The sequence below is a fragment of the Camarhynchus parvulus genome, chromosome 1A (genome assembly GCF_901933205.1).
Source record: "Camarhynchus parvulus chromosome 1A, STF_HiC, whole genome shotgun sequence".
Classification (NCBI taxonomy): Eukaryota; Metazoa; Chordata; class Aves; order Passeriformes; family Thraupidae; genus Camarhynchus; species Camarhynchus parvulus.
This window is the reverse complement of record NC_044586.1, coordinates 66,786,561-66,811,038: the sequence shown is the minus strand read 5'-3', so window position 1 is coordinate 66,811,038 and position 24,478 is coordinate 66,786,561. Positions and strand designations below refer to the sequence as shown.

Sequence of the window (24,478 nt, the reverse complement as noted above, 5' to 3'; positions counted from 1 at the left end):
TTTTTCTCCTGAGAAGCTGAGAGGCCTCAGGAACAAAATGTAAACAATGGTTATCTGCTGCTGTGGAATGCAACAGGTGCATCTGTGATTGGTCTCATGTTGGTTGTTTCTAATTAATGGCCAATCACAGTCAGCTGGCTCAGACTCTCTGGTCAGTCACAAGCCTTTGTTATCATTCTATTCTTTTTCTATTCTTAGCTAGCCTTCTGATGAAATCCTTTCTTCTATTCTTTTAGTATAGTTTTAATGTAATATATATAATAAAATAATAAATCAGCCTTCTGAAACACGGAGTCAGATCCTCGTCTTTTCCCTCAACCTGAGACCCCTGTGAACACCATCACAACCTGCAGCTCCCAGACCAGGCTGGAGCACAGACAACATGGTTCTGCTGCTGGCTTCAGTCAGCATCCCTCTGGAGATACAGGCAGCATTCCCTGGAGTAAAATCTCCCTCATAAAGCTGTGACTGCTGTCAATGTTTTATCTCTTCAATTAAATCTTGATCTTCTTTGCTTTTGGAATTGTGGCATTTATATTTTCCTCTGAAAACCAGCCCTCCTTAAGTAGGGAGTTAATTCTTTTCCTTGCCAGGCAAGGATCCCTTCCCAGGACACATTATCCCTGCTGTCAGTCCCAAAGGGGTTAAACATGAATGATTGGGCTCAGTGCCACATCACCTACAGCAGTTCCCAGACGTTCCCTGTTATAAATTTAACCTGTCTTTGAGCAGGTGTCATATCCCACAGATGACTGGGATGTACCACAGAGGTTGTATTTGTTTCTCCTGACCCTGCAGAAGAACTTTCTCCTGAGCAGGTCCTAAGCTTACACTGAGCAGGGCCTTGTGCCACCAAACCCTGGGGCTGAGCAAGGACTGGGAGCATCCAGACAAAACCCTGAACAAGCAGCCATGAGCCAGTGCTGCTCTGAAATTGAGCTAAGAGATACCAACCATCTCTCAGGAATGGTTTGAGTAGGTTGGACAAAGAGAAACCCTCAAACTTCCCTGGTTTCTTTCTATGCCTTGTGTGTGCTTTGGTGTTAAGGCTGTTGGCTGTGTCTGTGGGAAGCTGAGCAGTTGTTGGCATGTAGGACCACGGAAATATGTCTATTACAGGACCATAAAAATATGTGTATTACTTAAATGTCACTTCAGTTTTGGTTTGGAGTCACAAGCGAGATTTCAGTAGCACTGAAATGCAGAACCATCAGTGTCTGCTGCCATTTAACAGCAACTGGGGGCAAAGAAGTGAATGACAGCATGTTTATCCTCCAAAACCAGGGTTTCTTGAGGTGGCTTTGATCCAGGCTAGCGGTAGCACAAAGCTCCATGGGCCAAGAGGTTCAGATAACTCCATGAGGAGTCAGTGTCATCCTTACCCTGGCTGTGGCCTTGGCACATCCTTGGCCCAGGGTACCAGATTTTAACAGCAGATTTTACCTTGGATGCCATAATTCTCAAATACACCATCCTATCCCCAGGGGGATAGGGGAAGGTAGATTAAATTTCTGGAGCTATTTCCTGAGTGCTTAATCTGAACATCCCTTCCCTGAGCACCACTTCATGTCCCAGGTGGACCCCAGCAGGCCGAAGCCCTTCACCAAACATCTGTATTTCAGTAAAGCATTCTCAGCCTGAGGAAAAAGGTGGCAGATCCTTGTCTTACCTTGGTCTGGAACGTGCAGAAGACATGAGTGAGGAATGGGTGCTCCCAAGCCAAGGAGAGGACTCTCTTCTCCACCATCGTGCACTCAACGTCATCATCCATCAGCACCACGTCCTTCTTCAGGGCTTTCACAGCAAAATACTGGTCTGTGCTCTTCAGCTCGGCCAGGAACACCTGAAACGGAAACAGCTGCTCAGAAAGAGGGATTATCTCCTCTCAGGACAGCCATGTGAGGGTGGGAGCTGAGCTCCTGGGAATTCACTGGGGTACACCTTAAAAACCTCGATGCTTAAGGCCCCATTCTGCCATTAAAGACTTTGAGTTTGCTCCCCACACCCAGAATAGTTTTATGAAGTTGAGCCCTGGAGAAGGATGTGAAGTTTTTGGCAATTAGAGGAGCAGGACGGATGGATAGGACATGCCAAAGAGCCAAACACCTCTGATAACAGAAACCATCCTCATGCAAATGCTCCTGAGATACATTTCCTGTTTTCTGACTTCAAATAATAAAACACAGAATATTGCTTTGTCAGCATTTGAAATGCAAATACCCTGCACCAGCTCTTCAGCAGGTGGAAAATGATGTCCAGCAGTAATTGGACTGGTTTTATATCAGATGTCTTTCCTTCCTCTCAGTTTTCAGGTCTGAGCACACAGGCTGGGTCCCCCATGCTTTTGCAGGAGCTCTTCTCTTAGAATGGGAAAACACCTCCCTGAGGAGTTACAACCTCTCTCTACTTTTATAGGCAGGGAAAATGAAACCCAGAGCAGCAGAGAAGGGTTTTCTAGAGACCACAGAGCAAAGAAGTCTCTCCTGGAAGGCAGTGACAGTCCTGATCTTCACACTAACAGCCTGCTGACCCTGTTTCTATAGACTGAATAAATGTGCAAGATTTATTTAAAGACCTCGTCAAAGAGGTCTTTGAAGTTCTCTGTCAGACACTATTTACTGAGTAAGCTCAGACATGTTTTAGCCCTGACAAAAGTTTTATTTACCCTTTTGGCTACTGCTGCATTTCACTTTGTAGCATCAGACAGAGAGTAGAGCCTCCCTCTGTCTCTGCACTGAATGACCAGAAATGCTCACAGTGCTGATGCTGCAGGCACCCTTTTTACCCTCATGTTTGTGTTGGGCACTGCTCTCCTGGGGAAGCTGGGGAATGAATGTGCTGCCTTTGTGACCTGTGCCGTGACTTCCAAGGAGCAGGGAGGCAATGCCAGACCACATGCAGAGGTGGTGGTGGGAGATATCCTCATGGATCTGCCCCTCAGCCTCCCAGGATCACACAGAGCTGGAGAGACCCCTCAGGCACTGAGATGTGCACACCCTGTCCCCTCTATGGGGAAGTGAATCTCTCTCCAAGCAAATGAGGGCACCAGGAGTGACACCAGCACAGGAAACTCGTGGGTGAGTTTTTGTTGCAGAAAGGCACAAAATGGCCCATCCTCTCCACACCCACAGTGTGCACTTCAGAGAGATGCAGAAGCCTGCAGAGTCCATGTCAGCATGAGGGCTAAAACAAGGTACAGAATGTGCTTCAATGGAGGCATTCAGGACTTGAATAGATGAGCACCTGAGCAACCTCATCTCATGAGACCTGTTTTGAGGAATGGTTTAGATAAGAAGACCTCCAGAGATCCTTTCCTTCCAATAAAAATGTTTCTATTATATCCACACTCTTGACTGCAGGTTAGTCTGGAATGCTGGTTTGGGATACTCTGGTTTGGCTGTGAGATGCCTCAGCTCTGGCTCCCATGCAAACTGTGGACATGACAAGTAGACTCAACACTTTCTAATGGAAAATTTCCCTGTGCATTGAGTTGGAACTAGATGGTCTTTAAGGTCCCTTTGAAAGCAAACCATTCTGTGATTCTGTTACTTTCAAGTATGAAAGGCCAACACAAGAAATATTTCACCAGTCGAGGAACTGGCTGCAGCAGTTGCTCCAGATCATTTAGCAGGCAAAAAGCCGCCCTTTGTCAAGGCTTTCCCCTTGGAAAGATGTGGGATGGGGGCAATGTGATCCATACTCCTTCTCCTTATTGGCTGTGCAAACACAATGGGGAGTGCCTCTGAAATTGCTTCTCTCAGCTTTGCGCTGGCACTGAGTAACCTGAGTCCCCTCCCAGGGGATATCTGCAATGGGGAAGAACAATCTACAGTTCACCAGGATTAAAGAATCCACTGAAAACAGGTGGTTCTCGTTTCAAAAGCACAAATTCTTGGCTGCTGCAAAATTTGCTTTGGGCTCCAGCACAGATCAGAGCTGGAAAGAGCAGTTACTGCTCCCAGCTGGGACCTGCTGCTCTGAGAGCAGAGCTGATCCACATTCAGCTTCTCAGCTCATGCTCCACCTCCCTGTGAAGAGGGAGAGCACAGAGACCTTTCCCACCAGCTCTCTGGGGATATCCTGAATCCATCAACCTGCACAGAAAGGGAAGTTGAAACCCTGCCTGGGGCATTCCTGTCCTGTCATGAGAGAGCAACTAATGGGACAGGGAGAAGGACAAGGCAAGGAGAAGATGGATTTTAGGATTCAACCATGCCAGCGCAAGGATTTTTTAAGACTTGGAGGTTTATCAGCCATTGTGTGGCAGCAGGACCAGGGTAGTGACCCGTACTGGGCACTGGTGAGGCCACACCTCAAATCCTGTATTCAGTTCTGGGTCCATCACTCCAAGGAAGACACTGAGGGGCTGGAGTGTGTTCAGAGAAGGGAATGGAGCTGGGGAAGGGGCTGGAACACCAGAAGGGGATGGGAAAGGGGCTCAGCCAGGAGAAAAGGAGGCTCAGGGGGGACCTTGTGGCTCTGCACAGCACCCTGACGGGAGGGGACAGCTGGAGGGGGGATCAGGCTCTGCTACCAGGGAACAGGGACAGGACAAGAGGAAATGGCCTCAAGTTGTTCCAGGGGAGGTTGAGATGGGATATTAAAAAAAAAAAATTCTTCACTGGAAGAGTGGTCAGGCATTGGAAGGGACTGCCCGAGGAAGTGGTGGAGTCACCATCCCTGGAAGTGATCAAAAACACGTGGATGTGGCACCTGGGGACACAGTGAGTGGTGGACTTGGCAGTGCTGAGTTAGCAAAAACCTTGGAAGTCTTTTGCAACCTAAATTATTCCATTCATTCCAACCAAATGATTCCATTCCAGGTTTTTCCCCAAGTGTCCCTTCAAACCAGATGTTATTTAGTGCCACACAAAGCGACATGCAAATGCCCACAGTGGTGTCCCAGTCCCAATGCTTACCTTGCCAAAACTGCCCTTCCCCAGCATCTTGTGCAGGACAAAATCTTCAATGGTCAGTTTTAACTGCACTTGGTGCTCCTGCTGTTCCTGGGACTGTTCTCCCAAGTCTGACTCTATGAGGGATTCTCCCTTCACTGTGCCCTCCACTGGAGTCTCCCAGGAGATGCCTTGTGGCTCTGCAACACACATCAAAGCACTCAAATAAACCCCTGGACAGGAACAGAAAATCCCCAGAACACTTACAGGTATTCTGCTTAGAGGTTTAAAATTTTTAGACAAATGGAAATGTGGTGGCCATCTCTGAGTAGATTGGCTCTGCTCCCACACTGCTTTGTCTCCAGAGGAAACTTTACTCCAGTGGAAACTGCATCTTCTTCAGTAGCTTTTTTAAAAATTTATAAACCACTTTACAAACTCCTTCATCTTTCTGTTTTATGGCACCAAATCCTTAATTTCTGGCCACGTGTCTTCTCCAGTCCTTCTTGCTGCTTGCCATGATGATGCAGTTTCATTTTTCAAGGTCTTTTCTAAACCCTAGGCAAAGCTAGATGAAGATGCGGGATGGCATTGTCATACTGTGCTCCTGCTCTGGATGTGAAGCATTCCAGATCAACCATTCCAGCCAGCTTGGAGAGGAATCACTCTGAGGTTTTTTCCAATACTCCACTAACCTGAATTTATAAGAACTTGTAGGAGATTTTGTCCCTCTAGATTTATCCTGCTGCTGTAACTGCTCTAAAATGCTGAACACTACTCAGCAGACAAACTGACCCACATGTGAAACAGATGTGAAACCACCTGAGGCTTTACTGTTTCACATCAGCACAGCCAGTTCTACTTGCAGAACAGAACACAAATAAACACAGATGGGGACATCATTTATTTCTCCTTGGGGTCCAAAGGGCACAGTCTCTCATTTACCCCCCTAAACATCCGTTTTTGTACCACAGAGGGCTGTGACACCTAGATCAGATCCTGGGTGAGTGAAGTGGAGGTCTACCAGTGGTTTTCAAAGCTACTGGAATTCAACCTCCACCCAAAAATATGAAATCAGAAAGAAAATTGGATATGGTGATCAGAAGGATTCCAAATATCCTGTTTAGAGCTTGGCAATAAATTCCCCACTCGTGTCACCTCCAACTCACCAGGTACCAACCAAACAACAACAAAGCTCTGCCCTGTATCACCAGGAGGAATTACCTTTTTTCCCTGATGCTGGCAAGGCCTGAAGTGGTGTCACATCCTTCACAGGAACAGGGAAGCCGATTTCCAGAGGTCCATCCCTGGAGATCTGTTCACTGTCGCGCTGGCAGCGAGCCTGGGGAACAGAAACCAGCAAACTTTTGAGCCAAAATCACATGCCAAGCTTATGAACAACACCGTGACTTCTTGAGTGTGACTCACAAAAGCCAAAATCTAGAAGAGCATCTAAAAATGCTTCAACTATTTACCTGCTGAGTGCTCTCTATCATTGCCAGGGCTTCAGCCATCAGTTTCTGGTTCACTCCACAAAGATTTGCTACTTTTGCCTGGCACTTGTGGTGGACGTTCATGCCACATGCTGAAAGAGAGAACACGGGGACAATGAAGGCTGTAAAGGGCTGGGCAGGAGCAGGTGTTAGCCAGGGACAGAGATCAGCCACCTAAAGAGTTCTTGAGATGGCACTCAGGTAGTGTTTTTGGTACCCTGTGGAGACTATTTTTGTATTTTCTTCTGGCCAGAGGTTGCATTTCCAAATCCATCAGCCTTTGCAGGTACAGGCTACTAAAAATACAAGCCATCATCTCAGAGATAAACTGTAATCACAGAAGAGGATCCTGCCATTGGTTTCAGATTATGAAGACAGTGAAATGTCTTGGGTCTGACAGTGGAAATAGAGCTTGCAAGTTCATATTGGGGGTGATTTGGGGAGATGAACAGTGCCACTGTGATGTTCTTTGTCTCTTTGGGAAGCAACTCATCATCCATCTGGATCAAATTTCTCTCAGCACATGGACAGCTGTCCTCATTCTTGAGGAAAGATCCTCCTTGAAGGGCAGTCCTGTAGACCACTCCTTCACCCTCCTGGGTGATGTTGAAACCCAGGACATTCCTCTGGCTGCCCTGGGTGATTCGAGACCCTGGCAGGGGACTCAGGGACCTTGGCACGGAGTCACAAACACCTGTGCCTTTGATTTTAGCCCTTGGATACAATTACCAACTTTGTGCGAGGAGTTACAAGCCACAAGAGTTTGAGTAGAATGATAGTGAATTTGTCACAGGGTGAAAAAGTAGAATTTTGGGGTTTGAGAATGGAGGTTCAAGAGGCAAGATGGAGGAATCTGGGTGTGTCCTGTCCTTCTTGTCCTCCATCTTCTGCTGTGATGGTGACATTTTTTGATTGGTTTACAGTAGAGACAGACTGTCTAACATAGGTGACAGGTGTTGGAAAATTACTGTAAATAAAGTACACGTAGTTCTTGGTATAAAAAGCCAACACCACCCCAAGGGCAGGGACTGTGCCACAACCCGACCTGCTGGACAGATCTCAGCAGGTCAGAGAAAGAATGGAATAGATAAGAGAAAATAAACAACCTTGAAAAGCAGAACTGAGGAATCTTGACTTTTTCTTTGGTTGTAGGGCTGGGAGAAAAGAGACTTTCTAACACCTCAGGGGTCATCTCAACCACAGAAACCCTTCTGGGTGCCACCTCCTACTGGTTTTGCAGAGAAGGGCGATAAATGAGATTTGTTTTTCAGACTGCCACCCTCCAAAGACAACGACCCCTCCCACGCTCAGCTGGTGCCACCTGGGCCAGGGACTCACCGTCACACTTCAGCCCCTGCCGTGCCAGGCCCCAGAGCAGGGTGCCACAGTGCTCACAGAACGTGGGGCTCTTGTAGTTGTACACTTTGAAGCGGTGGGGCATGTCGATCTTGAACCTCTCCTTGTGGAACTGCAAGACAAAAGCCAGGCTGAAAATCCACTGCTCATTTCCACCTCGGCTCTGTGTGGAAAACCAAACGTGTACCACAGATGTTGCTTTCTCTACTACCCTTTTATCCTCTTTGCCCTTTTATCTGCCAAGCAGAAATTGTTTATCAGGCGCACAAACCCAAAATTTGATACATAGTGACTACAATTCAGAGGGAATTGGGTCATTTCATCCCTGGCCTTGACCAAAGGACTGCTTGTGCCTCATTAACATACCCAGGCTCCCCTAATGCTCACTGGGAAAACACTGATACTTTTAAAAATCCTTCACCTCATCCTCAAATGGATGTCTACATTTGTTGCCATGAATCACTCCTTGGAAGAGCCTGTTGTAATTCTTTTAGTGTGAAAGGTGATGACAAAGTTGGTTACATCTACCCTGGAGACGTCAGAAAGAGAAGGGAGAGCAATCTCATCTATAAAAATTGTAGAAGGAGAACAGGAGCCAGGGTGGGGCTGAGAGTAAACAGACATTGTAGGACACAAGGTAAAGGGAATAGTCCTATCAGGAGTTTAATATCTGGTTTTGCTTACCAAAAAGAAAATTTTAGAATAAACTGACATGAGAAAAATAAAGCAAATAACAGCTTAGATATCATATCTCCCACTGACTGTTTCAGATAACACAAGCACAGATTTGTTAAAGCACAATTCTGAAAATTCAGCCTCATGTCCAGCCTAACATGGGATAGTGAAGAGTTTTCTCCAGTAAATCTCCACCTCGTGTCCATGACTTCCCTCTGAGTTATACTTTATGCATTAGAAAAATGTCAGTTCTGATTCAGCAACTGCTTATTCTGCAGCTGCATTTGAGTAAATCTTAAGTAGGAGGTAATGAAATCACTGGGAACATAAAAAGCAAAGGGCACAGATCAGATCACAGAGTCCTTAGCTCAGTAGGTCCTTTTGCTTCATCAGAAGTTGCTTTGCAGTGGTGTAGGAGAGATCTGAATGACACTCAAAAATTTTTAAAGGGAATCATAATAATAAAATAAAATAAAATAAAATATAAAATAAAATAAAATAAAATAAAATAAAATAAAATAACAACAACAGCAACAACAATCATAATAATAATAGTAATACAACCTACCATTGTTTCTCTGCTATTGATTGCTGATCCTGTACACTTGGCTATTACTTTATCAATGCACTTCTTATGAATGGCAGCATTACATTCTGCAACAGCAAGGGTGTCATGGTGTTAATAAAGAAATTCCTTAAGAAAAGATTAAGTAAATAATGACAATAAGAAAACAAAAGAAAGTTCCTTACGTCTGCATTGATAGCCTTGTTTATTCAGACCCCTGAAATGAACAGAGCAGTGGTTAATCCTGAGCTGTCTGAAAGCCTCAGTAGAAGAAGAGCAATAATTATCAAAGAAGAAGAACAAAATAACTTTTCTTTTTATCACTCTTTGTAGAGATTATTTAATTTCATTATCCTCATTTAATCTAATGGTGGAGTGATTCTCTATAGTTCTCACAGTCTTTTCAGCACTCTGAATTTCATGATACCCAAACAGCAAACTGGACCAATGAGAAATGCTTATGCATTTTGCCAAACCCAAAAATATTTGTAAAAACTAAATTAAAAAGTGAGGGGAATTTTTCACAGTTGGAATTACAACTGCAAACTGCATCCTTAAAGTAATGCAATAACTTGAAACATAATATGCCAAGGGACTTACAGGAGGAGCACAGATATTAAACAGGGAATCATGGAATCTTTTAGCTTGGAAAAGATCTTTAAAATCATCCAGAAGAGACCTTTAAAATCATCCAGTCCAACCATTAACCCAGATCTCACCCATGTTGCCCAAATGTTGCCCATTTCCATGTCCAACACTAAACACCATTCCCAAGTGTCACAGTGACACCAGAACTGGTTCCTGGGGTTCAAAGGAGAAGAAGCCCAGATCCTTTTCCATTTACCATACAAACTCGTGGCACACAGAGCAGAAGGTGGGCTGTGGAAAGAAGGTGGCTGTGAACTCGTGGCACTTGACATTGTGGATTTTGGCCTGTTTGATGGCTCCCCTGCGCTGGTGCAAGGAGAAGAAGCTTTCAGTCTCACAGTCAGCCAGGTCCTTTGCATCTGGGAGGAGAGGAAAAGTATTTAAGTGTACCCTGTCCTGAGCAGGTGCCTTCAGAAAATACAAATTGCCCAAATACTACGTGACTGAAGCTGATGATTCACTCATGGTAATGAATACTCAAAGAAATACCATTTTAGGAAACACACAAAAGTCTTGTTTGGATGGTTTTTATCCACCATTCCTACATTAAAATGACTTTAGACTTCAGACAGTGAGCTCTCTTGATAATTCATAACACTTCTCCTGAAACCTAGAACAAAAACTTCCCAAGGAGTGGTAATTTAAACATAAAACTTTGACTTTGTACAGCACCGAAGAAGCATGCCCTAAAAAGGATGAAATTACATAAAATAATTACTGATATATGGACACAAACACACGTGTATATGTGTGTGTATATATATTTACGGGTATTTAACAGAGTCCTTACTGTGTGCACATACATGTGTCAGTAAGCAGGTATTTATGTCCCAGGATATTCTTGTTATTTTTCCATGCCAACACTTGCCTTGCTATTTGCGTGCCCTTGCTGTTATTCACAGTTATTTAAACTTTGTGGGACAGCAAACAAACCAATTCTGATTTCATGTGCACTTCTACATTTGCTTCTGCCTACAGATCTGAAACTCGCACAGAAAATCAATCTCTGCTTAGTTTCACTCCTGCACTGCACAGTGAGTCACTCAGGTAACCTGTAGGAACTGGCTCCCTGCATGATCTGATGCTGATCTTGATATTTGTTATAGAAGCACAGCTTGCATTTTCTATGCTTTGGCCTCCCTAACCCCTTTTAACACACAAACAGCAGTCCAGTCCACATTAAAGGTAGGGATGGTTAAGAAAATATCAGCATGGCCATGGCTGCTTTCAGGGCTGCTCTGTTTCTATAACTGGAAGAGCCTTCCAGATACCTGCACCTCACAGCTACATCTTACACCTGAGGATATGAGAATTTTGGCAACAAAGATGGGAGAATAAGACCAAGCGTTTGAATTAAACCCATTTCCTTCAACAAAGCAGAATGCAGCCCTTTCTACAGAAATTTTTCCCTAAGAACCAACCTGAGGATGTTCCCTGAGGCCATTCCCTCTCCTCCTGTCCCTGTTCCCTGGGAGCAGAGCCCCATATCCCCAGCTGTCCCCTCCTGTCAGGGCAGTGTGCAGAGCCACAAGGTCCCCCTGAGCCTTCTTTGCTCCAGGCTGAGCCCCCTTCCCAGCTTCTTCAGCCCTCCTGGTGCTCCAGACCCTTCCTCAGCTCCATTCCCTTCTCTGGATGTGCTCCAGCCCCTCCATGAATTTCTTGTAGAACATAAAGAAGAATTATTTCAGAGGGAGCTGCCTCCTTATGTATCTGTTCTGTCTTGTTTAGCATAATGGGAATATCTGCCATTTAGTGGTAAACCAGCCAAAAAAATCTGCCTTGCAAATCACAGAAGAATAGTCACCACACAATAAAAATCACTTTTCTGGAGTTTTCATTTCAAGCAGTTAATGTTTGTTGTCATGGATCAGTCAGTAATAACATAGGCACTGCTTTTAGTGAAGACACCCTGTCTGCCCCACAGCCCAGAAATCACAGCCATAAATTAACAAACAGAATCACTTGCCACTTATTTCCAGGAAGTATCTTGCATTCATCAGCATTCGCCCTTGAGGCTTCAGTTCTAGCTGGTTGAGATAAGTGAAAAACAAGAAAAAAACTCCATTAAACAGTCATTCAGAGAAGGAAAAATCTTTTCAGATGACTTTCAAGCGATCTCCTTTTCCCACTGGGAACTGATGAATAGCAATGAATGCTAATTTTCAGGTTGCTCATACCCATGTGAGGCAGCAAAGTAGGGTAGGAGCAGCTACAGAGAGAGGAGGGTTGATCGCCTCATATCAAACACAGAGCAGCATGATAGAAGAATGTGATTAAACCACAGAAGATGTAGGCAGCTTTTTAGACACCAAATTAGGACCATCACTATCTATAGAAAAAACTCATTCCCAATGGATCCTGCAAGGGGAAAGTGGAAGCAGTTAAAAAAACCCAGCCAGCTTCAGACAGGTGATGCTGAAATCTTTTAGGCACTCAGTTCTGCAAGTCTAACATCTTTACAGTCAACCTGAGGGATCCTACAAGCTCATTATTGTGGAGTCATGGTCCAGTTGAGGTGTTGGAGCTGGGTTGGACTTGATGATCTTGAAGGTGTCTTCCAACCCAGGCATTCTGTGTGATTCAGCATTTTTTGGGGCCTTCCATCTGGACTTGACAATTCCCACCTACCCTACTCATCATCCATAAGTGCCTTTGGAAATCTGAATCCACTGGACTATATATAAGCTGGATACTGCATTTTAAAGATTTCTGCCAGGATCTTTCTTGCTTGGACTAGCAGGGAACACAACCTTACATTCAGCATTCTTGTGAAGACTGTTCAAATTTACACCACCATAACTTCAGTGATTTTTAAGGAGTTGCTCTGACACAACTCTGAACTCAGGCAGCTGTGAATCAGCTACTTGATATCAGATAAAATTTTTAAAGCTGTTTCCCCAGAGAACATAAAATAACTCATGTTCAGCCAGTCATACTAACATTTGTTCCCAGTGGGTTTCCTCAGCAAAGATTAATACGTGGGCACAGCTCACCTGAAGCAGGACCCTCACTAGCACAGGGAGGGTTTCAATTAAAATAAAAGTGCCAAGCTCTTCTCTTCTGACAAGTCTCTCCCTCAAGTCATGCCCAAGTAGTCTCAAAACATTATTCCAGCCAGTCCCCACTGTACTGCTGGTGACAGGCACAGCCTGGCATGGACACAAGGATACCTCCCCTTACCCTGCAGCAGCTCCCCAGCACATCCTGCAGGAGGAGAGAGTGATGCTCACCCATATCTCTGTCTTCCCATTGCTCTTTTTGCACCTCTCTGCCAGCACCTTCAGCTCCACTGTGGTCTCTGAGACCATTTCAGCACTTTTGTCCTTGACCACGATGTGCATGACCCGGCCATTGTTGATGTGGGCATCAAAAGTGCTGTTCCAGGGTGGGTACATGGTGGGCTTCTTCTGCACATACACTTGGCCATTCTCTGTTGAGAGGGAAAACACAAGTCCATGCAGTGAGGGCAGTTCATGAGACCAAATACAGACTTTTACCCTAAAAAAGGTAATTTCCACCCTTGGCCCCATCAGTTCTGTTCAGAAGATCTCTAATGCTGACCCCAACATCATAAACACCCACTTCTAATCAGGTGAATCCCATCCCACACAACTACCTTGTTTATCACCTCTCCCAAAGCACTGCAAAATGAGACAGGTTTGTTTCAAACCCCCAAAAGCTGGGTGCACTTTGGGATTAATGTCCAGCCCAGTAGCCAACTAAGATGTTAAAACATGAACAGTCTTGCAGACCTGTAACTATCCCACAGGGATGTAGAGTTTTCAATGAAACAAATTTCCCCGAATCTTTAATTCCTCTTCTTTCACAGCATCTTAATATGGTGATGGGTAAAAATACAGGTATCTCTGAGGTTTGCAGATGTTTCTCTCTAACTGTGTCTCTCTGAAAAGAATCTCAGCCAGATTTATTTATCTCACACAACCAGTTTTTCTTCATACAGCCCTGTAAAAGTCTTGGATGCTTACACAAGGTAAATTCTATATCACACTTACCCTCTGCAAGTATTCAACCCATCAAATGCTGAAGCTGAAGGAATAAGAGAAAAAAAGCAGCAGACCTGTGACCCCCATCTAAAGGCCCTGCTGCTATTTCCAATAATCCCAGATGGAAAAGAACATGCAGCTGGAAGGAAACACATGCTGAAGAAAATTTTTCCCTAAATGAGAGCACTAATTCACAAGAAATCCAAGACAAAAATGAGACATAAACTTTCCAGCATCCCAGAAAACAGAAATCTCAGTAAAGGACCATCATTTCTTTGCTGCATCAGTGAAAAAGCCAGAGATGTGAAACACAGCACTTGCAAAACAAGTGCTTTCATTTGTGCTGCACTCCAGGACACCAGGCTTAAATAAACAAGCCCTGGAATGTGAATGAACTGCCCAATATACGGGATCAGACAGCCACCCCTGGTGCGTCCTGCTGACGGCTGTGGAATTCTGCCAGGGATTAATCTAACCCCAGGCTCCTGAAAAATGAAATTGCAACTGTCTTTCCCGGGGAGCAGCTTCCACTGTGGCTGGGAGAGCTTTTCCTGGAGGCTTTGCTGAGTTCAAACACGGAGCAGGAGCCTTCATGAAGCAAATGTCACCAAGGCAGGTGGCAAAATGGCACCCGGCCAGGTGGCTTGCGAAGGCAGAACCCACTTTTAAAGGGCAGGCTCTTTTTATATCTCAGAGGCACACATAATTTCTGAAATATTTTGTCATCAGTTATAAATTGCTGTAACACCTCCAACTGTATGGAGGTGTGGTTTGTTTTTCAGGTTTTTTTTGGTTGGGTTTTTTTTCAGATTGCATTATAATGTGACAAGGTCCCTTTTAGAAAATAAGCAAGTGGAAAACTAAAAAGCTGCCCAAGATCTATCCAGAACTTCTGAAATTCTTCACTATGGTATTGTTGCGACATCCCTGTGTCCACAGAGGATGTTCAACACTCCCAGATCCCTGGGGACCAATGATCTTTTCCTTATGGCTGGTTGACAAGGCACAGCCTTCGGCACGAACCCAAAATCAAACTCCCTGGTTTTGGAAACACATTTATCATCTGCCACCGTTCTGTTTGCAAAAACCCAGCCAACCAACCAACCAAAAACAAAACCAAAAAACCCCACACTTTGCCAGCGCCAAACATAGAACCACACAATGGTTTAGGTTGGAAGGGACCTTAATAAACCATCCAGTTCCATCCCCCTGCCATGGGCAGGGACAACTTCCACTAGACCAGGTTGTTCCTTGGCCTTGAACACGTAGGCATGTCCTGCCCTGCTCAGCAACCATTTCTGCCCTAAAAAACTTCTTCATGGCCAAGTGTCACAGCACAAGGCCAGGATGATTTGCATCTCTCACCGGCTGTGCAGCTGGTCCACTCCTACTCCTTGGTCAAGCCAAAATTTTAGCCAAAATTTGTGTATCAGGTATATATATATATATATATATATATATATTTCTTTTTAACCCATTACAAATGAGTAGCAATTGCTTTGTCAAACCAGGGAGCTGGAGAGAAAATTATGACCAAAAGAAAAATGATCATGAAGCAGGGATAAGACACAGTTTAGTGGTGGAACTGGCAGCGTTGGATTAACAGCTGGACTTGACATTATTGGAGGTCTTTCCCAATCTTAATGATTCCATGATTCTACCTCAAATGTATTTAGTTAATGGTTGTCTGGAGACCTTTTGCCTTCTTGAAGCCTATTAGAGCATGACAGCTCCTTGGGATGGTGACGGAGAGCATTCCTGCAATTTGGAGTCAGGCTCATCTCCCCGCACGTCAGACAGAGACCTCTGAGTGGTTCTGTGTGGTCAGGGGGGGAGCTTTTCCAGGGTGTGATTTACCACACTCCTCATGGATGTGTTCCTCAGGCTGGGATTGCTCACACATCAGTACCTGGGAATCATAGGGTGGATGGATTCTGTGGTGGCCTCACTTTCCTCAGTGCCCTTAAGGTAAACTTGTCCATCCTCACATTTAAACACCTTCCAGCAGATTAACACCTCCCACAGGGGCTTCAGCCCACCCTAGGAGGGGAGGGTGAGGTGAAGGAGTCCCAGGAGGTTCTGTCCCACCATGCTCTGAGCCACCACCAGATGAAATTTCATCCCAGCAAACAGAAATCTCCTAATATCAAAAAGTCACTTTCCTATGCTCAGCCCTCACTAATGGAGAAAAGTTCCCTCAAACACAATTTTTCATTTCTTGTTGGAAGAGGATTTATAATAATAATAATAAAAATAATTAATTATAATTATTACAGTAATAATTAAAATAATTATAATTACTATAATGATTACTGACTCCGAGGAGTATTAAAATTATATCCCTTAGAAAATAGTTTTGTGTTTGTTGGATGCCAGAAAACACTTTCAGCTCTGTGTCAGACAAATAAATATAGGAGTGTTCTGACCAAGTTGATTTTATTCACTTTTGAACTGACACAGATTTCAATTTGAATTATGGCTTTCAAAAGCCTCATTAAAGCAAACAGTCAAGCTCTGCACAGAGCTAAAATAGAATGCATTTTCTGATAAAAGTGAGATCTTAGGGATATCTTGTCATGCAGTATTTTCTTTCCTTTGGAATTTACTATTCACCACATTTTCCATTATTATTTGAAGTATCATTTAAGGCAAGACAAAGTTCAATGTGATAAATGCTGACTCTTAAACGAGAAATGAACTCCAGTGAAATACTGAACTATTTTAAAATTCTAATTTTTTTAAACTACTTTAACATCCTCTGGGGAATACAGTCATGGGGATTCTCAATAAATAGGGATTTCTGAGTGGATTTTATTTTTCAAAGAATCACAGCAGTCAAATTAGAAATTTATCAAAGATTTAAGCTAAATATCAGCGATATGAGTAACTCCCTAACACTGAAGGTCTTGCTCTTCATGATCCTTTGAAAGCACAACTGGAGAACTTTTCGTCCTTTCACTGGAATTATTTTAATGCATAAGACATAGAACAAATGTTTTCTGAAGGAGGACTCATCAGTGTTGCTCAATCAGGATAAATGTGCAACAATCCGTAGATCCAGACACAGCAAACAGCTTCTCAGAAGGTTTCATTTTCAAACCTTTTACACAGCACAGCAATTACACAGATAAATTAACTATTTCTGCAGAGACTGGGCTGTTTGAGTACCTTTTTTATTTTTTTAATTATGGAAGTGGCTGGGTCTGTCAGTCTCTCCCCAAAAAGTGATTAACAAAGATGGCCCTGCCAGAATATTTTAGCTCACTCAGATTTCACCTGTCTGGAGTCCCACTGACAAACCAACAACTGGTCTTGGAAGGGTGAAACCAAATACAGCTCGGCTCATCTGCTCTGTCACATGCTGGGGCTTGTAATGCAGCTGATAATATCCTCAAATTGGAGAAACAGATTTGTCTGGCACCATCTTAAAATCAGATTGCCTTGCAGACCACGCCAAACCCAAACTTGCGCTTTGAAACACAAAGGACTTCACAAATCCTTTACAAAGTGGGGTTGGAAATGGATGATCTTTGAGGTCTCTTCCAAGCCAACCTTTTTTATGGTTCATTCTAGTTACCCACACACAGGAAATGACACAGAAAAGCACAGACATGAATTAGAGAAGTCCCTATCCACACTCAACCCCTACCCGCTTACCTGACTCCACGGCTTCTTTAACCATCACGGCGCAGTAGGGGTTAATCACCTCCCCCTGGGATGGCAGGTAAGGGCCACTGTCATAGTTGGACAAACCAATCCGCAGGAAGGGAGACATGACAAGTCCTGTGCCAAACAAGAGACAGGCAACACTTGGGACAGAGTCTAAAACTTCCCCTGGTTTTGAGCAGCCCCTTATCTCCGTCGGGCAGCGGGCGCCGGCCGCTAGTTATCCATCCAGCTGGAGCCTCTCTGACTTCCTTCCACGGACTGAGCCAGCACTGCTGGACGTGCCCAAGGTACTGGAGCTCAGCTCTTGGCTTAACCACGGAGCTGAACTCATCACAGGGCTGGGAAAACCCACAGGAGCAGCCCTGAGCACTGCTGACTTCACGCCGACCGCCGGGAACAAGGATGACAATGCACAGGAGTCACAAATCAGAGCTTGCTTGGCCTGGGATGAACCTCTGCTGTAATTGATGTTGAGTCACATCAAGAACCTGAGTGCTATGGGAGTAGAGGGGGGTTTGGGAATACTGTTGGAAGCCTGCAAGCTGAATGTGAAACTGTGAAATAACTGTGCACTATTTATATACAGCATGGGAAGGAGCTCAGGCATTCCTGGGTGCTGAACCACATTCACAAGTGAAGCTATAAAGAGAAAGTTCAGCTCACATGAACCACACTGTATAGACAGTGAAACAAAATACCCCACCAGAAAAAGCAGCACCCCAGGATTTATTTTAAGCAGCTGAAAACAGAAACAAATACAATCAAGGTGCCAGGAAACACTACAAAATGTTTGGGTTGAAAAACTACAAAACTTTCTCTGCAAGGTCTTTCAAATCCTTTAGAGAGAAGACTTAGTGAAACCAGAAATTATTAACTGCTGTAGCTAGTGCCCATCATTTTACCATCTGGGCTCAAAACTGGGATTTACCACCCAACTTTTGTCTCATCATCTAAGCTTGTCATTCCTGGCTTCTCTTCTAGTCAATGGGGAGCAAGAGGCACTTTGAACTCAGCTGCAGATGTCTGTCTTGGACCACCAGAGTTAAAAGTCATCAGTGCTATCACCAGTTGCTATCTGTCAAATGTATTGACAAGGACACATTGTTCAAGCACAACAGCAAAAGGATGAATGATGTGGTGTGATGAATGACTTGTGGTGTGGGATGCAGCCAAGTCTCTTCTGCATTGTACACATAAAAATGATCTTTGTGAAGGGAAGCTTCTCTAGCCTCACTTGGAAGAAGTTCCAGGTTTTTTGCTGGGAATAGCATTTTCTTACCTGCAAATGGTATTTTCCTGACAGATGAGTTCAGTCTCTGAGAGGGGCTTCTCTTTTCATCACTATTGTGGACAACATGAAAAGGTCTTTTTCAGCTGAATGAATATCTGCTCCTCTGGTCAGGCTGACTTCAAAACCTGCCTCTCTGTTCAAGGACACAAGAGGCAAGACCATCAAGGAGAGAGGAGAACTTGAAGAACCAAGATGTAGCCCTTTCCTTGAGTGTCCTCTCTCTTCCTCAGCAGTGTGGAGTGAGGAGTTTCCATCAGCCCCTTGTACAAAAGTCTGGGGCTGCTACAAAACCCAGAACAACTTCTTGTCAGCACATGGCCAGGTTGAGGTTGTTATTCCACCTGTATCCTGGATCTGATGAGATCTTCTCCTTCCTCCTGTTTTATAAAACAAAGACAAACTGCTGCAGTTATTGCTGGGACTGGAACACCAGATCTTCTGGCTGAGTATTCACAAGCACTGAGTACTCACATTCCAACTTTTTCTCACACAGATGGCTCATGAAGCCAACTGTCCATGTTCTCTGACAAAGAATTTGCCTTCCCAGAAGGTTTCCCCTAAATTTACTACTCTACATCAGGCCAATTTATACAATAAACAGCATCTGAAGACTCTTGTTCCCATTTGAGCTCTTGGCTGTGTTAGCCAACAACCAGGCTGAGTTTTCAGGAAAACAGCAAAAAAGTCACAAACTCTCTTGGAGAGTGCCCTTAAAAGAGAAGAAAACCATCAGGTATCTGGGGAAGAGAGGATGGGGCAGAGAAAGAGAAAGATGTCCTGTGACTCATGTCTGTAGTGTATCTCTGGGAATGCAGAGGTCATGGATGTGGCATTGCCCTCAACCAGGAAAACATCAGAGCTTCTGCAAAGTCCCAAAAGCTGGGAAAGGCAAAGCACCAGGTGGGGCTGGATGCAGGAAACCAGGTCAATCCTGTTCTCCTCTGGATGAGGGCAGCATCTCTGAAGGAGGTTTCACATTAGCCAAGGGCCTGATGAAGCTGCTTTGGAGAGCCACTTGCATTTAGATAGATCCTCAAGCACAGCTAGACCTGTGGCACTGCAGAGAAGTACAGTGAGTGGTTTGTGAGTGCTCCATGGCAAGAAAAGGCTAAAAGTTCTGCCTCAACTGTCAGAAGCAGAGAAATCTGATCAAAATTAGAAGGGAAAAAATCTCTTCAGTGGAAAGAAATTATATATTATATATATCTATATCTATTTAAAATATATTTTATATATTAAATATATATAATTTATAAAATTTTATATATTATATTAAAATATATTATATTGTATTTATATTATATTATAATATATTAATATATATCAATTATATACAATATAATATATAAATATATTATAATATATAAATATATTATATATTATAATATATTAATATTAATATATTAAAATATATAATATACATTATATAGTATATATATTTTATAAATCATATATATTTATATAATATATATAAAAATATATTATATATTTTATAGTTTTCAATATATATTTTTCCCTCTATGTAAGATGCAGACATTTATCATTACTTAGACATTTCCTTTGTTTTAAAAAACAAGAAGCCCATGAAGTCTAAAGACAAAAGGAAAAACAAATCAAAGGGTGTCTGGCAGCAGAGATGAAGTCCAAGGAGCTGTATATTCTGGATCATCAGTGTGGAAAGCTAAAATGGGCAAAGACTAAAACCAACAGCCCAAACATCTTAATTGAACCTCTGTGTGTGAACAGAAATGTCCTCTTTGCCTCTACCATACTCCACCAATTCTGGTCACTGCTGGGCAAGAGAAAATTATGATCCTCTTCCAAATCCCTAATTCCTACACCTCTGGCTTTAGGAACCTGTTGTTCCACAAGCAGGAGCAGGAGGAAGTGCAAGGGGTTAAGCATTCCCTCACCAGGACTTTCCAAATTCCGCTCTAAAAGCTCAGAGTGGCAGTCAGAATTATTACTCAGTGTGTTGGGCATCTAAGAACATGAGTGTTGCTACAAGAATCCAAAGATCTTTTGATGGCTCCTCAGCAGTAAAATGTGGTGACACTGTTGACTCAAGTACTAAAGAAATAAAATTAGGACTAAATGTTTGAGCTGCAATTCATCACACTTCAATTAAATCAATGTATTCATAACATATAGGCAGAACTGTGAAAGCATCTTGTCCTGCTAAATACTCTTATTACTGCTCCAAAAATCACAGCTTGGATGTGCTGCAAGACACCTGCTCAGGTCTGTGGATCAGCTCCCTGAGTAGTGGCATTTAAAAATTTCCTTCATCTAAAATTCTGGATGTTCCCTCCCTCTCCTCCAGTGCAACTCTTCATTTTGGCTCTCTGCAATCAAGCACCTCCTGATCAGGTATCCCAGAGATGTCGTGGAATCTTTACTCTTGAAATATTAAAAAACCATCTGGGCATGATCCAGGGCAGCTTCTGGTGTCCCTGCTTGGGCAGGAGAAGGGGACAAGAAGAGGTCACTTCAAAGCTCAAGCAGGGGGACAAGAAGAGGAACAAGAAGGGGGACAAGAGGGGGACAAGAAGAGGTCACTTCAAAGCTCAAGTGACCTCTTGAGTTTTGAAGCCAAGACCCAGATGTCTGCAGCACCTGCATCCCCATGTCAGGCAGTCCCCCGGGCTCCTGAGAGAGGAACAGAGGGAAATTGGCACCCTCAGCTCCTGAGCTGGAACCACCAATGTGACATTTCCCTCCTGTGAGAGCCAGTGTGAATACCTGGGGATGATGTGTTCACATAAAGCACCTTCATTCAAGATGTGGTGTTGATCAGATTCCTCAAACCATTAAAATTTAAATGGATCCTTTCAATGTATCGAATTTGAGAGACTTGTGCTGGGACTTCACAAAAATCAGTTTATTGGAGGAGATGCTCTGCAGTCTACAGCAAACAGATGAGAACTTTCTACCAGCTGCAAAGCAAACAGTTTAACAGTTTGGCACAGCAAGAGTCAGCACTGATAAACCAACAGCTGCCCTCATCACATCAGGCAGTCCTCTGGGCTCCTGAGAGAGGAACAGAGGGAAATTGGCACCCTCAGCTCCTGAGCTGGAACCACCAGTGTGAGATTTCCCTCCTTTGAGAGCCAATGGGAATACCTGGGGATGGTCTGTTCACATGAAGCACCTTCACTGCAAGACTTAGTTTTGATCAGATTCCTCAAACCATAAAATTTCAATGGATCCCTTCAAAGTATCAAATCTGAGAGACTTGTGCTGGCACTTCACAAAAACCAGTTTATTGCAGGAGATGCTCTGCAGCCTCCAGAAAACAGGTGAGAACTTTCCACCAGCGTGGGTTGGGCACAGCAAGAGTCACCATTGACAAACCAACAGCTGCCCTCCTAAGCCTTGTAAAGGCTGGCTCTAGCTTGCTAAAACCAGAGTTTACTGCTGTACCAGCCTCGTGTGAGCACTCTGCTCTGGGGTGGATTTCTTTACGCCGCCCAATAAATCAGACAAATAACCGGTTTCCTGCTTTTCCCTCTTCTCTCCCACTGTCTTTCCTGAAACCACCTTGGCTTTGGCCCAAACATCTGTTTTCCAGGTCAGATTTCCAGTGTTTGCCACTCCAGGACTGCTGCTTGGCTGGCATCCATGGCCATAAACAATTAAGCACCAGCTCAGCTCCAGCACGGCTCTCTGCAATAGCAGCAGTTTAATTTAACACCACAAACAGCTGCACTGGCTATGGAGAGTGTCTGCTTAATTTCCCAGTGGAAAGGATCCTGTGAGGTATCTGGAAACCAAGGATGAAATGCAGCTTTCTGTAAGAGGCCACCTGCAACCTCTCCTCCAGTGAAACCTTAAACACAACCTAATTGGGGTTCAGCAATGCTGCACCCCACTTTACTGGCACTGGGGAGCTCTGCCCACTCTGGAGAATAATACAACACATGGAAATCATTCCCAGATAATACTAGGAAGTAATAAACTCCTTAACATCCTTAATCAATTGTGGCTAAGTAGAGAGGAAGAAATGAGTTCCTGTTCCCAGTCAGCAGAAGATCTGGATGGAGGACAGCTGCCTGTGATGGGATTGGTGCTTCTGCCTTTCACTGGCTGAAAATGGATGCATGTATGACACAGTAAAGATGGCAATTTATTGAACAAGGGCCAACTGAAAAGGGAAATATTTCTGGATTTGAGATGCTGCTTTCCTAATGTCATCAAACTCTCATTTTCTCAAGGTCAGAGGGAACATTTCCAGCTCTCTTTTTTTTTTTTTAGGCAAAACTGCTTGCAAAACGAGTTCATAATCTCCAGATCAGCATCACTAAGAGGGAAAGGATCCAGGAGTTATAGCTGGAGGGTATGAACTTTCCTTCAACCCCTTTCCAAGGCATGTCCCAGCAAAAAGGCAGGTCCTGACCCTGCACAGATCTGTTTGTAAGGCTGGTGGAGACCTGCACATGAGCATTACACACCTCAAAGCCTTCTGCAGATTTCAAGAGCAACTCTGAACACCAGCAGGGATGGCTGTTTCTCCATCCCCTGACTCCTCATATCCCACAGATCAAACAGGAGGGAATGGGGATCTAAATAACTCCCCTCAGTGACTCATTTTGGGTGCCCCTATCATCTGTTATTTCCAAGGAGATCAAACCAGCCTGCCTATGAAGGAGGAAGTTCAGAACCCCTCTGGGTGCCATCCAGCATTTCTCACGCTTTCCTTTGGCAAGGATGTGGATCAGAGGAGGGAAAGGAGGGGAAGCTGCAGAGCCTTTGATTTTCCCTCTCTCTGTTTTCAGCCACCCCATCTTCAGCATCTCCCAAAGGCAGAGGAGGGAGAGAGTGAGGCAAGCCAGGACCAGCAGTCTCTGATGGGATTGGTACAATGTCAGACTCCCAAACTTCCCAAAACTTCCTGGGACCACCTGATTTCAAAACAGAGGTGATGCTCCCCACACAAACCCTTTCCCATCACTTGCAGATGCAGAAGACCTGGGCAAAGCATTTCTTTCCCCTCTGGAAATGAGGCTTGAAGGCTTTTCTAGCCAGTGTCAGGCACAGGGATGGACATTTCTGTTTAAAACCCTCTGGGATGTCTTGTGGAGCTGTGTTTGGAGGGAGTGGTGTGAATTGGTAACAGGATCTATCTCCTATATAAACCCTACAAACTCTGTCTGGGCTCTGCTGAGCTCAGGGGTTTTCTTTTGTTGCATTTGTGGTGCACAAGGCAAGAATGGAACCTCAGGTCTATCTTCAGATCTTAAACATGATTAAGCCACAGTGGAGTTAACACATGTGAACAGATTTACAGCTGTAGAAGGGTTGGTGTCCATCCCACTGGGGAATTGCAGGAATAGCTGCTGGCAATGCCAGTGGTCACTACATTCATCCATGGACCCTAGGATGGAATCCTCAACCTTTCTAGGGACACATATGTAGCTGGGCCTTAAAACCAGGGAATCTGTGCTTTGCTATCTCCCCTTAGGTCTCCACACAACAATTCCTTCAGCCTGACCTAAACACGGGCTGTGCCCAAGGATTTTGTTCAGCTTTTCACCCCCTGCCACACTGCAGCTTCCCAATGTCCTCCAGCACAGCCTGATGTCCCTTTAGAGCAGATTTCTCTAAAAACAACCTCTCTTTCCTCTGCTTGAGCAGCGAGTTTGCAGCTGCATCCACCCCCTGTTCTGACTGACCCTGCAGGGATGTGGGGCCTGTCCTAAGCAGGAGTGGTGATGATGATGATGGTGATGATGATGATGATGTGTGTAGGGGTGGTGTGCAGCAACTGCCTTTTGGTTGGGATAAAGAGGCTGGGAAATCCTAGCCTGGCTGCCTGTGAAGAGATTAAAGGTGGATTCACAAGAATGTACAGAGACAACTGCACTGCACACATGGGCTGCCAG

At 44.3% G+C, this 24,478-nt stretch overlaps 1 protein-coding gene across 2 annotated transcripts in view; it reads right to left on the bottom strand.

Annotated features, from left to right (window-relative positions):
- Window positions 1-24,478, bottom strand: part of PRKCQ (protein kinase C theta) — a 56,795-nt gene that overhangs the window by 20,314 nt on the left and 12,003 nt on the right. The window contains exons 2-13 of one of the 2 annotated variants that reach the window (XM_030960717.1): window positions 18,585-18,973; window positions 17,294-17,419; window positions 12,863-13,062; window positions 11,599-11,659; window positions 9,829-9,991; window positions 9,170-9,201; window positions 8,988-9,073; window positions 7,727-7,856; window positions 6,371-6,480; window positions 6,120-6,237; window positions 4,920-5,095; window positions 1,670-1,843 (exon numbers count right to left, since the gene is read on the bottom strand). In XM_030960717.1, coding sequence (XP_030816577.1) covers window positions 1,670-1,843; window positions 4,920-5,095; window positions 6,120-6,237; window positions 6,371-6,480; window positions 7,727-7,856; window positions 8,988-9,073; window positions 9,170-9,201; window positions 9,829-9,991; window positions 11,599-11,659; window positions 12,863-13,062; window positions 17,294-17,411 — 1,368 coding nt within the window. In that variant the 5' untranslated portion in view covers window positions 17,412-17,419; window positions 18,585-18,973. Of the gene's footprint in view, window positions 1-1,669; window positions 1,844-4,919; window positions 5,096-6,119; window positions 6,238-6,370; window positions 6,481-7,726; window positions 7,857-8,987; window positions 9,074-9,169; window positions 9,202-9,828; window positions 9,992-11,598; window positions 11,660-12,862; window positions 13,063-13,645; window positions 13,798-17,293; window positions 17,420-18,584; window positions 18,974-24,478 lie in introns of those variants that run through there. The other variant, XM_030960719.1, reaches the window with a different exon arrangement.